The sequence below is a fragment of the Macrobrachium nipponense genome, chromosome 1 (genome assembly GCF_015104395.2).
Source record: "Macrobrachium nipponense isolate FS-2020 chromosome 1, ASM1510439v2, whole genome shotgun sequence".
NCBI lineage: Eukaryota > Metazoa > Arthropoda > Malacostraca > Decapoda > Palaemonidae > Macrobrachium > Macrobrachium nipponense.
In genome coordinates, this window is record NC_087200.1 from 132,755,266 (window position 1) to 132,770,876 (window position 15,611).

The 15,611-nt window shown below is 37.1% G+C and overlaps 1 protein-coding gene across 5 annotated transcripts in view; it reads right to left on the minus strand.

Annotated features, from left to right (window-relative positions):
- Positions 1–11,493: 11,493 nt before the first annotated feature.
- LOC135219647 (cytochrome P450 2L1-like) overlaps positions 11,494–15,611 on the minus strand; it is a 31,814-nt gene continuing 27,696 nt past the window's right edge. For 3 of the 5 annotated variants that reach the window (XM_064256576.1, XM_064256580.1, XM_064256579.1), the window contains exons 8-11: positions 13,787–13,988; positions 13,324–13,441; positions 12,743–12,887; positions 11,495–12,080 (exon numbers count right to left, since the gene is read on the minus strand). In XM_064256576.1, coding sequence (XP_064112646.1) covers positions 11,881–12,080; positions 12,743–12,887; positions 13,324–13,441; positions 13,787–13,988 — 665 coding nt within the window. In that variant the 3' untranslated portion in view covers positions 11,495–11,880. Of the gene's footprint in view, positions 12,081–12,742; positions 12,888–13,323; positions 13,442–13,786; positions 13,989–15,611 lie in introns of all 5 variants that reach the window. The other 2 variants (XM_064256577.1, XM_064256578.1) reach the window with 2 other exon arrangements.

Here is a 15,611-nt window from a genome sequence, read left to right on the forward strand (position 1 = left end):
ATATCATGATGTTTTTTGCCACTAGGATGGAACCTTAGGAAAAACACGGTGTCATCGAGCATCAAATAAGGCTCAAGGACAAACAGAAAGTAATCTATGTACTTCGTACCGACTTCCTATGAAATTCAGAATGAGATAACAGAGGAAGTAGGTAAAATGCTAAAAGAAGGAGTCATTAGGAAATCAAACAGCCCTTATAATTTCCGTTAATAGTAGTACCGAAAAAAGATCGAACTTGGCGGATATGCATCGATTTTCGTCGTTTTTTAAATGAAGAAACAATCCCTGACAGATTCCCAGTACATGTACCGATGATATCCTATCTCTACTAGGTCAGAACAAATATTTCACCAGCTTAGACCTACTAAAGGGATTTCATCAGATTCCGTTGGAACAAGAGAGTATCCCATACACTGCCTTCAGCACAGCCAGGGGACATTATGAATTTTTGCGTATGCCTTTTGGTTTACGTTGTGCTCCCATAACTTTACTCGTATGATAAATATTGTACTTGGAGACTGTTAGGAGATATCCTACATGCCTACATGGACGACCTAGTAATCTTTTCAACACATAGAAGAACATTTACGTAAATTAGAGTTAGTGCTACAAGACTAAGGCAGCATAATTTAAGGGTAAAGATAAGTAAGTGTGAATTTTTAAAAACAGAATTAGTCTATTTAGGTTTCACGGTTTCTAGTGAAGGTCTTAAAGTCGTCCATGATAAGGTGTCGGCTATCCGTAACTTTCCGATACCTACGAACGTCAAGGGAATACAGCAATTTTTAGGCTGTAGTGGCTATTATCGCGCTTTATTCGCAACTACTCAATCATAGCCGCTCCCCTAACCGATCTTATAAAAAAGGGCGTAGATTTCATATGGTCTGAAATTCATCAACAGGCGTTCGATAAATTGAAAGATGAACTGTGTAGTTCTCCTATCTTGAAATTTCCTGACTTCGGTAAGGAATTTTTCATAGCAACAGACGCCTCAGACCTAGGAGTAGGTGGGTATTGCTTCAACAATATGATAAACAGTTTTCCCTATAGCTTTTTATTCACGTAAGCTGAGACCTTCCGAAAGTAAATATGCAGTAATAGACAAGGAAGGGCTCGCTATTGTTAATTCACTCGTGCATTTTAAATTCATAATATACGGTTATCCGTCAAGGTTCTCACTGATCATAAGCCCCTAACCGACTTCTTTAAAGGCTTTCAGTCACAGCCCTAAGCGAACTCGGTGGCACATGATCATCCAGGACTTTGGCGCGAGGATCGGGTATTTACCTGGGAAAGCAAAATATCATTGCTGACGCATTATCACGCAACCCTCTCATCTTGTACCGAGCCATTAGCTGAATTAATAGATATCTCAACCTCCACGCCATTGTTAAAAACTATATCTGAACAGGAAGATCTGGGCTGGAGTGCTGAACTATTACAGACAGAACAAAGAAAAGATCCGCAAATAGAAAAAAATCATCATTGCGTTAAACGGAAATCCGAAGGAAAAGGAATACATAAAGTATAAGCAGCAGAATTATATCATAAAGGATAATATCCTGTGTAGATCCGTGACGAGGAAAACCCGCAACACACCGCAGTTTGCAATAACAACCAGGTGGTGGTACCTATCTCACTCATACCCACTGTCTTAAAATGGTTGCATGAAAATCCACTGCATGGACACCGGGTTATTCCTTAATGTCACAGAAAGCCAAATCTTATTTTATTGGCATACGATGCTTACAGATATAAAAAAGCACATAGCAAATTGTCGCACTTGTCAAGAATACAAAGGGCACACGAAGACACCTGTCAGCCTAGGGGCTACCCCGTGCCAAATTAAACCCTTTGAAAGAGTACATTTAGATTTATTAGCAGGATTTTACGAGTCAGACAGAGGAAATAAGCACCTCCTAGTAATATAGATGCTTTGACTCGATATACAGAACTTATAGCGCTTAAAACAAAAACCGCGGGTCGAGTGCGCTAGGAAGTTTTCTTTTACGAGTGCTACATTTGTAAACATGGAATCCACACATCATTATATCAGACTCGGCGGGAGTTCAATAATCATTTCCTTAACTCCTTGTGCGAATTCCTTTGTATAAAGAAAATCAATACCATGATCTATCACCCAGAGTCTAATGGGCTAGTGGAAAGGGCAAATCGTAAGGTTTTAAACATTTTAAGGGTCACCTTAGGGGGGGGCAGACCCCAACTGGGACATTGCCATACCTGCGGTACTAAGCACACTTAATCACTCGTATCATGTGTCTATTAAAATGACACCGCACGAGGCACTGTACGGTATCCCGGCTAGAACGCCTTTCCTTTACATCCTAACGCCTACAACATAATTTATCAAATCCTCTAAAGGATGTTATGGATGCAAGCATAAGTCGATATAATATACTTCGTAAGAATCTAGAAGAAGCACAAATAATAATGAAAAAAAATCATGATAAAATAGCTAAGCCAACTAGAACATATGCGTGGGCGATCAGGTATACATACAAGTATACGTACGTAAAGGTTTAAATATAAACTGACACCTAAGTTTGAAGACCCGTTTAACATTTAGAAAATTTAACGGCCAATAGATTTAGGGTTCAAAATGTATCCAAACCCACTGATGTGAGAATAGTTCCATGGCACTATATCAGAATCTAAAGAAAGGTAGATGGAGTGAGGGAAAAAAATGGTTGTATTTATGAAACTTGTATCAATATTTATTATATATATCTATTAATCATATTGTAATGTAAACCTATTCTTTACGCGAGTTATACATATGTTTTACTCATTGCAGGTTTCAAAAATGAATCTGTTATTGTTAGGAGTGATATTGTGTATTCAGACATCTTTGTTGTATGGAAGAGCGCTAGGACGAAAGAAAATAGAATTTAATCATGGCTCGATTATCGAGAGAATAGATGATGTATTCATCGTGTCAAGTAATATTGTCATAGAAGTAGATATGCATGCAATATTTTTGCCTGAAGATGACGCTCCTTAACTTAAAGAATGACCTGATGAGGTTTGCTATTTCGCTTAAGGAAATGCACGAACGTAATTTTCATGCTAACTCAGAGATTTCGCTAGCTCAAACACTAAGCGTCGCGGAAATGTTGTCTTATGACATACAAATAAAACCGCCGAGGCAGAGGAACTTGCTCGTGACCTGCTGATGTGGTCTGTGCGGCACAATACTCTCGAACGCCCGCAACCCGCTTATCTGGTGGACTCTAAAAACATCTTAGGATCAGTTTTGCGAATCTAGGCTTAGGAATTTCAAATCGCCTTAAGATAAATAATCAAAATAAAAGAACTGAGTTTTTGCAACACAAAACCGAATTAGCTTTGTCCGAACTTCGCAGCCAGTCTTCAATCATCAAATAATGAGTATCGTAAATGAACATTCAAATAATTATCGATCAGGTCATGGAAGTTCAACATTTGCTGGCTACATTAGCTTACTATAGTTCGAAAAATAGATCATATCCGTGTGAAAATATCACATTTTATGAGAAGTCAAAAAGATTACGTAGAAGCGATTACGTTAGCAACAAAGGGTGTGTTATCTCCTCACTCATGCCTATTAAAGATCTGACGTTAACTTTGGAAAACGGACGGGAGAAACTAGGTTATATTCCTTTATTAGACGCCCATAAAGTAGAGTTCTATTATAGCCAATATCAGTCAGCGTTGAAAAATTATAGAATTATGATCACAATACCTTTTGATTCTTCCGATGCTTGGCAATCATACAAAATAGCACCGTTTCCTACTTTCATGACGAATAACTCAAGTCCAGAATAATACCCAATTTGACGGGAGGGCAGGTACTGATTTCTTATGATAGGAAATCATTTACAGTCATTAAAAGACTTAGATAAACTCAACTCCACTTTGCAGAAAGCCATGAATAAATAATAAAAAAATTTGGTACAGCGACTATTTTGAATTGATATCCTATATCAACGGATTCATGTGAGTTAGGCATAGTGCTAAACGGCTCTCTCTCTCATACAAGCGAAGGTTGTCTGGGGCAAACTTTATCCTTTTACGGTAATAAATTCAATTACAGGATGAATAATGGTTCCTGGATCCGTTACGATAAAGCCGGATTCAAACGTAGTATGTCCGGATGGGGCGACCGCCCATGCCCCTATCTTTGTAGAGCTGATGTTTGTACGGGGACATCTACAAACTACACCGTCAGAGGGGTCAACACGATAATACGTGAGAAGGCGTATTTTGCGAACTACACTTGGGCATCTACAATCATCCCATCACTACCTCTCCCATACAACGCGCGGGTGGCTCATCGTTTGACGCAACTGGCTGAGATGACCCACGCGTCACAGACTTATGCAGGTGGAGAAAAATCTTCGCTACTACATTCTGCTGGCCGTGTTCAGCGTGACGGCCATATTGGTTATCGCCGTCAACATCTTTGCTTGGCGTAGGCTGAGGCGTAAACAGAAGGATCTCCAAGGAAACGTATTGGCCTCCCGTTCTAGATGACGTACCCGTTAAACTCAAGTCGTTTGAGTTTAGGGCCGCCTGAAACTGGCCAACTTCAGTTTGTGCCTAGGGAATTGTCTGGAATTGTGTTGTGTGTGAAAAGCAGTCCGTATGCTGGTAAAAATGTAGGACAAGAAAGACTCACGCCTTGCATTTGAACAGTTAAAGTATCTCCCGGGCACCTAATAAAATATATAGCCCAATATTATACATTAATATACTCCTAAAGGTATTTTTCGGGCACCGAATAAAAAGATATCAGCCCTATATATTGCATTTGTGCACAATTACACAGTTATACTATTATACCATTTGTACAATTATATTTATCTATTACAAAGAGTGACAAGTACTCTTAACAATTATCCATGATCATGCTATAATCTGTAGTAACCATTATTCTTAATCAGGTTACCTATTATCATATTAATCATGTATACATGTTAATCTTTTGTTTTTATTTTCCTTTTTATTATTTTTTGGGTACCTAATCATATTATTACCCAAAACATGGATCTAGATTTTCCATGCATTTATCTTTGTTTATGAATATGTCAAAAAAGGGTATTGTAACAGAACCTTTTATGCATTTAATCACTTCTTATGTTTATACCTAGGACGTATGTTACGAGCACGCTCCTATGAAACAATGTTTAAAGTAATTTTTTTATTCAAGGCTTGAATAGGTAGCAGTCCGAGGCCTAATGTAATAAATACCCATTATTTCAGATTACAGTATCTGTAAATACCCATGACCTGAGGTCATGGCATTAGGAGGGTCCTACATGACCAAAGCAGATCTAGATTACGCTATGCGCTGTCTGCAGTAGCCTGGTTCAGCTCTGTGCGTTGTCAACATTTTATAGTTAATGATAACTTTGCACAACAACTTCCATGGGAAGCGGTTGACCTGTTTAACCTACGCCGGAAACTTGTAACTTCCGAGCCGGCGGACTACGTATGTTTTTATATGAATCGCTGAGATAGCTAATGTTCCGCTATCGACGTGAGCTTTAGAATGGCAGTTCCGTGCCAACCTGCAAAAATATCGGTCTCCCGACCGAGCTGCATCTCCTAGTATGGAGTTACAGAATAAAGTTGTTATATCTGTTCAACTTATCTGTTTGAATCCTCTCCTTTAGTTAAGAAGAACCACTCTACTAAGATATCCCAAGGAGATGGGAGGAACCAGAAATACTTACAAATGACAGTCGTAAGGCGTAAAACAAAAAAAAGTCTTTTCGCAAAGCGAAGGGACTTTAGACATGGACTTTATAATTAAAACGTTTGGCCTACAACAGGATAGTTAAGTGTGTCCAAATGTACGTCAGCTAAGCAAAATGATCGAGATGGACTATTTATAAAGCTAAAATTGGCGTAAATATCTTTATCTTCATAGTGATTTTATTTAATTTAGGCGAAAAAGCATACAAGCCCAAAAACAGAAAAATTACCTCTCTCTCTCTCTCTCTCCTTCAGTCTCAACATTAAAGAATTTATGTTGAGAGAATATGCAATGATTATATCACAAACTCTCTCAACATTAGAGTTTTAGTTCAGAGAATATGCAATGGCTATATCACCAAATCTCTCTCTCTCTCTCTCTTTCTCTGGATAAAAGGATTTGAGAGAATATAAAGAAATAACATCGAATTGTATCTCTCTCTCTCTCTCTCTCTCTCTCTCTCTCTGTTATTTTCTGATTATGTTCCATAGTTATAAATTTGTCCTGAAGTTGTAAGTAACAAAAATCATAAAGGCTTTGTTTTCAGATTATGTTTTCGACATCAACTATGATAAAGTGATTTGATATTCATTGAGTATCAAGGAAAGGTAGATTGTGCTCTGCTTTACTTTTGTAGTTATAAACTCATCTGGTGATGATATTATTATGATTATTATTATTGTGTCATAAAAATCCACAATCATATATTAAAGTATATTTACTAAGTAAAACAAACAGAATTTCGAACACCTGAACGGTGTTCCTCATCAATGTTGACGTCAACATTGATGAGGCAGGTGTCCCAAAGTCTGTTTGTTTTACATAATAATATACTTTAATATATCACTGGATTTTTATGACAGATTGTTCTTCACGAGATTGTGAATTTATTATTATTATTATTATTATTATTATTATTATTATTATTATTATTATTATTATTATTATTATTATTAGGAAGAGAACCTTATTCATATAGATCGAGCCCATAAGGAACAATTGACTTAAATTTCAAACTCTCAAAGAAAATGTTCATTCGAAAGAAGTAAGAGAATGTAAAAGGGAAAAAATGGAAGAGGAGATCAGTTATTAGCAAAACTGGTAAATTAGCAAATGAGTGAATAAATAAATTAAATAAAAATGTATTAAACCTAATACTAGAAAAAGACACGTTCTTCACATTAGCTGTTCAGGCTTGGCTTCCCCTAACTTTTCACCCTGTGGTCAAACTTTTCACCTTAAGGCCAGTCCACATTAGCAGGCCTGATCCGGGGTTGACGGGCAAATTCTGGCGGGCTTACCCGTGAATGTTGTCCACACAGGTGTGTTAAGTGCGGTACGATAACCATGGTGCCTACCGCAAAGCAGAAGATATTGTGTAGCATGAAAATTGCTTTGTGTGTGATGAAAAAGCAGAAAAAGAGGAGAATATGGTGCAAAGAATGGCTAAGTAAAAGAAATGTATATGGTTAACGTACGTCTGCCAAGGTCGAAGTTCAAGCCATCGGGAACTACCATGGTGATTTTGCTACAAGACCCATCAGGCAATTTGACGGTTTGCCCGTCAAGTGTGCCCATTAGAGGGGAGGTCCAACGATCAGGCCCGGTCGTGTGGACGGGCCTTTACAGTATTTTATTTCTACAGTTTGAATGAAAAGTCCGTTTGACAACCCCAAAACCACACAAGGTATACAGACCCTACTCTTCAGACCTATTTTGCCCCTCTACAATATGGCTGGATTGCAATCAAATGTCGAAATATGGCCATTTTCCATTTATAGTTATCAATTGCTTGCCAGTAAACTGCATTTTTCAAGTTTGACAGAAACTTTTGTTTTGCACGCCAAAAAAAAAAAAAACCTTTTTCGCACCTTTGCAATATGGGTGGATTGCAATAAAATGTCCAAATATCACTATTTTCTATACATAATGATCAATTGCTTGCATTTTTCTGTTGGAAGAAAAATCCGTTTGACCTCAAAAAACACCCTTTTTGCCCCTCTGCAATATGACCGGATTACAGTCAAATGATCAATTGAACAAATAAGAAGCACAATTACTGAATCCTAAAAGAATTATACAAAAAGAGTCTAATGGGTTTTTTCCACAGCTTATATTTGTGAGTGCCCTGAATACAATGGAAACTTTTATATTGCAAAAACGTCTTTGTATAATGTTTTCCCTAAGAGTTACAACTCAACCTTGAAATGGAACTTTGTGAAATAGTTGCAAGGGATCAATAGCTTACACCAGGTTTTATAATTGCTCCATTACTCAGACACGATTAAGAATCATTATGCTAGACAATATGCTAAGCGGTTATTTAAACAACCGTAAAATAAAAACATGACAACTTTTCTGGCAATAAAACACCTGTGTATTACTAAACTGTATAGTCAATTAAAAATGATTATTACTTGGAGATAGCATAATGTTCCAGTAAAGATGTCTTAAGCAGAGAGAGAGAGAGAGAGAGAGAGAGAGAGAGAGAGAATCTAGGACTTACTGCTGTCATTCCTAGGTGGATCTGCATAAATAGGCTAGGAACAGGTCTGGCAAATTAATTAGTAAACAACACCTGGGATCCGAAAACGACTAGGTAGCTCACCCCCAACTGATTCATCAATTGGATTATTCATCGATTCAGAGCCTCCAGTTGATGTCCTTGTAGAGACGATGGTCTCTGATTGAAAGGATTTTGTCAAGACATGATTCTTTTGCAGAGTGAAGTGACATTGAGCAGCCCATAATCTAGCAATCGGTTACAAAGCAAGACTAACTCTGGGAAGGTTTACGAATTATCATCTTTTTGAAAAGTATCGATAAATACTAGACCTATTGAACTGATCTGAATATAGAATTTAGGCCAAAAACCAAGCACTGGGACCTATGAGGTCATTCAGCATTGAAATGGAAACTGAGGGTAAAAGGTTTGAGAGGTGTAAGAAAACCTCAAAGCAGTTGCACTATGAATCAAGTGTTACAAGTGGGTGGAAAGTAAGATGAAGAAAGAGAGTATGAAAGGAGGTACAGTAAAAGGAGCGTAAGTGGTTGCAACTAGGGGCCGAAGGCACGCTGCAAAGAACCTTAACTAATGTCTCTTGTATGGGAATCTGAGCTCCAAGACCTGGCAATAAGGCCTAAAATAGCTCGCCCATTGGTCAAAGTCACAGCATTCTCGACCTTCCTGCACCCTTCTTAAGATCTTATCTCGAAGATGTCATGCCATAAGGGCGAAATTGGCTTAGAGTCGGTGCCTTTAAGGGTGAATCTGCCATGTCGATGGCGGTTCCCTGCCGAGAGAACATGATTTTAATGATTTCCGAACAATGGAAGCCGTTGGGGGCTGGGGGCTGGGGCAAGGAAAATAGGATACAGAAGAGGTATCAGCTAGGCATGTTTAAAATTTGGTGATGTGGCTGTTTTGTTGATTAAGCTGGGCTTAAGCTCTTGTTCCTGGAACAGCCCGTAACGAGGTTTCTTCACATTAGTTTTGTACCGTGTAAATGTGCATAGACACTTTGGTATATACTAATATATTATTTTCTTTCCGATCAAATCATTGATGGATGAATACAGACAAGTTAGATGATGAATAGTAGTTCAGGGATTCTTTCATAATACATGTCTATGCAGCTTGTTTAACGTCTTAATGGTTTGCAAGGTGCATATGAATAGGGAACGAGGCACGCAAACAGAATAGTTGAAAAGATCTTTGCGCCTACTGTTGTAATTGCAACTGAGGGAGTATGCATTTGAGAAGCGGCATTTTAAAATGATCTTATCAAGACTAAGCGAATTAAAAGTGCTAGATAAGGGATTATGGATGAATTCTGGATGAAATTTTTGTGTGAAGCAGTTACAGTCAAACTACTATCATGGGAAAGAAAACACTGAAAGCTTTTGCAGACGCCAATCAATAAAACGAATTTATTATTGGGAATTCTTTTGGTATCTCTGGTATCAGCTGTTGTCATACTGCCAAGAAAAACATTGTAAATATGTGTTATCTGTAGGATTTTCTACTTTATTCTTGTAATGTTGATTGCGTTTGCAATCTCATATGGTTACAGAGTGATTGCATTACAGTCTAGCACTAGTCTCATCTCTTATTACTTCTCCTACAAATTGTGACACAGATGCTCTCCAGCGATAGCTACTGTTCCTATAAATGCCAGCCTTGTTAATCAGAAAATAGAAAGAGATGAGACAGTGCTTAGATTAGTACTAACTTCAGGGACCTACCGAACCTCAGTGATATAATTGGTGATATTACATCTATGACTTTTATGTTACACATACTTATATTTATTTCAGTACCTTTCAATCTAAACTTGTTCGCCTATTTGTTGCACAAACCTCTTGTTCTAGACGAAGAGGTTGACAATCTGTCCTGGTGTCAATGATCCAAGCTATGAATTGCATTGAGGTTTTCTCTTGGTTTTACTTCGTATGTTCTACGATCATTTTGTCAAAGTCAATCACAATCATGGATAAAAAAGACTACCGCATTTTATGCCTTCTCAACAACTCAACAATAAAATAGATCATTATGTCTTTTAGTTTTTTCGAGTGAAACGGTCGTCCTAAAGTACCTTCAGATAATTTTCCAATTCCCTCAAAAGCAAATATTCATATGCATACGAGTTGTACATATCTTTACTGGAATATGTCAGTGGGATGTGAATTTATGTTAAGTTTCTAAAAGTCATAAAGATATTTTGGGATGTACTACTCGATATGAAGCAACAGGCACGAGAATATATTCTTAGGCGGTACGAATGTATTATCTTTTATGCGTACACACACTAACACAGAGACAATATATATGTATGTATATATATATATATATATATATATAATATATATATATATATATATATATATACATACTATATATTGTCTCTGTGTTAGTGTGTGCACGTATAAAAGATAATACATTCGTACCGCCTAAGAATATATTCTCGTGCCTGTTGCTTCATAACGAGTAGTAGTGTTTTAATAATTTACTGAATGCGAATTACACCGTTAATATTCGAAATAGGATATTATTCAAAGCCCGGGACACAGTGTTACCATGCGCAAACACTACAGGCGGATGGACAGCTAGAAAAAAAAGAGTACAGTTAGTCTTACTACCACCACTTTACATATATAAGTATAACTGAATCACGAAAGTTTGGAACGTGATAAGCCACGAAGGAAAGATAAACAACGGAGTTTCTGCAAGTAGTGGTAGTAAGACTAACTATACTCTGTTTTTTTCCAGCTGTCCATCCGCCTGTAGTGTTTGCGCATGGTAACACTGTGTCCCGGGCTTTGAATAATATCCTATTTCGAATATTAACGGTGTAATTCGCATTCAGTAAATTATTAAAACACTTTTCAGTTGCAAATGTACATCCAGATATTCTTTTATTTACCTAAAACGTACACATAGCGTGACTATTTAAAGCCCGGGAAAGCCCGGGTCGCAGTGTTACCATGCGAAAACACCACAGGCGGATGGACAGATGGAAAAAAACAGAGTATAGTTGATAACTAAACATATGAATGTAATTATGAACAGCGTCTTTTTTACCAAGAACATGCTAGACCGTTTTACAAAGGGGAATACATCCATTCATATTCATATGTGTTCATTCTGACAAGTAGAATCTCATTTGTATAATATATTATATATATATATATATATATATATATATATATATATTATATATATATATATATATATATATATATATATATATATATATATAGTATAAAGTATTAGTAGCACTACGAATAACAAGCTAATAACGTATGAATGCAATTACGAACAATATTGGAAAAGGTTGAATTTCTTTTCTAGAAAAACAGGTTAGACCATTTTAAAAAGGGGAATACATCCATTCATATGCATCAATTCTGGAAAGCAGCATCTTCCTTGCATTAATAACGGTTTCGGGAAATTTCCAGTACGTAAAACCTAGGAGAAGGAACGCAATATTACCATCAATTACTTTGATTCACAGTGGCACATCCCTAGGATGTAAGTCGGTCCATTGATAAACTGAAAGTTAATTATTCGGCTGCGAACCCAAAGCAACTTAAGACTCTTTGTCAGTTTTTACACGACTTAATTAAGCTTTATCTTTATTTTCCCTAAGTGTGAAAATGACATCTTGCTTAATGGGATCATGGCCGAGTTGGTTGTTTGGGTCCGGTCGCAAGTCGATCGTCTCCCCCTCTGGTGGCGAGATGCTGAACGAGCGTAAAACAGCGGCTGTGAAAATCAGCAACTCCAGACGAGCCAGGCTTTCTCCTATGCAGTTGCGCTTGCCTGCAAATCATACACGTACAAAGCTGCACTAGTATCATAATGCATTGAGAGAATATTTATATTTCTTATTTGTATTTATTCTTTGTGCAAGTGTTAAAGAATGCATTATGAAATCATTTATATTCATTAAGAAAATGGATTTATCTTTTCATCTTTCTATATCACACTATCGCACATACTCACATACAGCCAAGAGGCTGATGAAAAAATTACCTTCACTCTGGATATTCCATTGAAATGAATATTCAGAGATTTATAAAACAAAACAGAGAGTAAATATGAAAATAATCAAATTTCATTGTAATTTCGAAGAAGAATACAGAGAAAAAAGGAACAGAAGTAATACAGTCATTATTCATTGTCATGTCACATCTTGATAAATAAACTTTTGTCAATTCCATATATTCTAATCCAAAGCTGATGTGTTAATTTTCAATCTTCCTTAAAATGATAAAATTACAGACTTAGGATCATGTACTTTCAACTATGCATTTCCAGTCTTAATTTTGGTAAGTGAAAATAGCTAATTTTGGTAATGCTAATCCTGTCAGAGAATTTCGTCAATCTGCTTAAACAAAATCCTAGGATGGACTGAAAAATCAAAGTATTAAAGCAAACTATTTCTATTATAACAATTAAAGACGCCAGTCTCTCATTCTTACCTAAACTGAAGGGCAGAAATCCTTCCTTCTTCATGATAACTTTGCCGTCAGCATCTATCCATCTCTCTGGCCTGAACTTCAGTGGTTCGTCCCAGTAGCGTGGGTCATGGTGGATGGAATCGATGGAGGCCATGCAGATGGTGCCCTTACCATGAGAAACGGTGCTTATGGCATTTGCACAAAATACGATTGAATTCTATTGCAATTTTCATGATCTTTTTTATGAGGGGGCTCCTATATTGAAAATAAACTATTTATTTCTTAGTTTAATGTAGGGATAAATACATTTGTTCTTAAATGCTTTATCGTAATCGTTGTAACAAATAACCACACTGCGCCTTCATTATTCTATTAAACTCCGAACATTTAATCGTTCTATTCATTGTTTTATAAGCAAACGAAAATGATAAGACTGAGCCAAGTGTCAGTCAATGTTCAGGTAATGGGAACTGCTTAGTAGCTCATAAAACTCAACTGCATTAATTACATTTTTCAACAGAATAACAGATTTACATATTGTAATCATAAGTCTTGAAAACTGCTAAGTGTAACCGAATGGAATAAATGTTTGGCAAGCTCACCTTGGGAATTCTATAACCAAACAACTGGGTATCCTTGGAGGCCACATGTTGCAAACCTGTGTTAGCTAATGCAGATTTCCTCAAAGCTTCGTTGATGACAGCTTCCGTATATTGCAATCTGCAAAATTAAGAGAAAAAACTATTAATCAAACAACACACATTTTAACCAATCTAACTGCAATAAGACGGGGGTTCACCTTTGACTTCATTGAATTAGTTAATTAAAAGAATATGAACTTTTCCTTCAGGTTTTTCCTACAACGCAATATCCATTCAGTTGTTGCTATAAACTGGCGTCTTCCCCTTATACCCAAAATCTATAATGCCTAACTGACCAAACAGTAATTATCCTAGATTAAAGCCTTATTACATTTTTCCGTACGTGTAAGTCCTAATGACTGATTTAAAAAAAAACCTTTATTTGTCCTGTTGATTCAAAGAGAGAGAAAAAATGAGACCATACTTTGACCTATCATCCATTGTGGGCAACGTGTCTTTGGGCAGGGCGGCATCTATTTCTTCCTGTAACCTCTGCTGGACGTCAGGGTTGTCAGCCAGATACAAGAAGATCCACTTTAGGGTGTTGACTGTTGTGTCACTACCAGCGACAAACATGTCAAAAATGAGGTACGTTAAATCCTTCACTGACGAGAGAGAAGGAAAAGCTACAAATACTATGTGGAAGAGAAGTTAATATTGGGAGTAAAATCACCAAACCTAACAATTATTCATAATTTATGAAAAAAGTTTCACTTTCATTCTGAAAATAGATGAATATGTAGATTTTTGTGCCGTTTCATTATAAAATTTTAACTTAGAAAATTTTGACTGAGCAGGGGTGAAAGTAATCAAAATTTTGTACTAAAGAACGTCAAAGTGCTTATATTGAAAATCTGGGTTATCTGAAAGTATTTTCCCTTTAAAATATGTAAGTTAGTCCGCAATTTTATCTTACTTAATTTTTACTGCCTCACTCACTGGCACACGAAATGACTTACATATAAACACTCCCTATACATTAGTCTACTATTGAATTCCTTTTGTTTTCTTTGATAAGAAATAATATGCACAAAGAAAACGTAACAAAAACTCATAGCAAACTAACATTTAACAAGTTACTTTCATGAAAACTCCTAATTTGATATAGGCTATATGAGAAATTTGGAACATTTTATTCGATGGGGTTTAAGTAAAATACTGCAATAATATAGAGAAACATAGCAAACTTTTCTATGAAAAATATGGTAAAATACTCTGATTAGCTGTTATAAACACGCAATTTCCAATCAACAGATTTTCTGCATTATACCATGCACATAGTAGCCTGAAATTCTCACTTTGATTTATTGCTAACAGAGAGAGAGAGAGAGAGAGAGAGAGAGAGAGAGAGAGAGAGAGAGAGAGAGAGAGAGAGAGAGAGAGAGAGAGAGAGACCTACCACCATGAACCACTCTATCTAAAAGAGATCTCTGGCAGAAGCAGACATCCACACCGGAAGAACAGAAAGGAAGTACAAATACGTGGAGCCTTACAAACAATACGTAACTTACGTGGGAGATTTGCTGAAACCTCCCTTAGATGTTTCTCAAAACTTAGATGTGAGTCAAAAGTTACACCTAGAATAGTTAAAGCTCCAGACTCGTTCAGCAAAGTTCCATCCACCTGAAGGGGAGGATGGGTTGGGAAATATGTTAAGAGATCTGCAAACCAATACTGTTTTACTTTTATTGGAGTTCAGCCTCATACCCCACTGACTACACCATTCCTTGATCCAGCCCATGTCGCGACTGAGGCTGAGGGCAGCCTCATTTCTCATAAGGGGAGACTTACTACATCCACAAGTGTTGCATCATCGGCTGTCATGGTAATTGCTTCATAGCAAAGAATTATGAGTTAAAGTAAAGGAAAACGCATCTTCGAGAAGTTCTACAGCACGGAGGCATTCGAGCATGTGTTGGAGGTGCCTGTTCTCATGATGGTTCTAGAATTGTCGGGCGTGTTGGGGAACTTGACAGGCGCCGACGTGACGTGAGAAACGCTGCGATTTCTGATGCAATACCTCGTCTAGATTCTTCTAAGAAGTTCCGGTAATCTCGGGAGTCTGTGACGTTCGCCGTAGGCCCCGCCCCCAGAATGCCATATAAATACGACGGACGAAGTAGGAGAAGGCAGATCATCAGTAAGAACCACAGATCAGATTTTCAGTGAGAGATCAGCAGCAGAGATTGTCACAGAGAGATAAGAGAAGAAGAACCAATGAAGAATCAGAGAGGAAAAGTCGTTCGAGA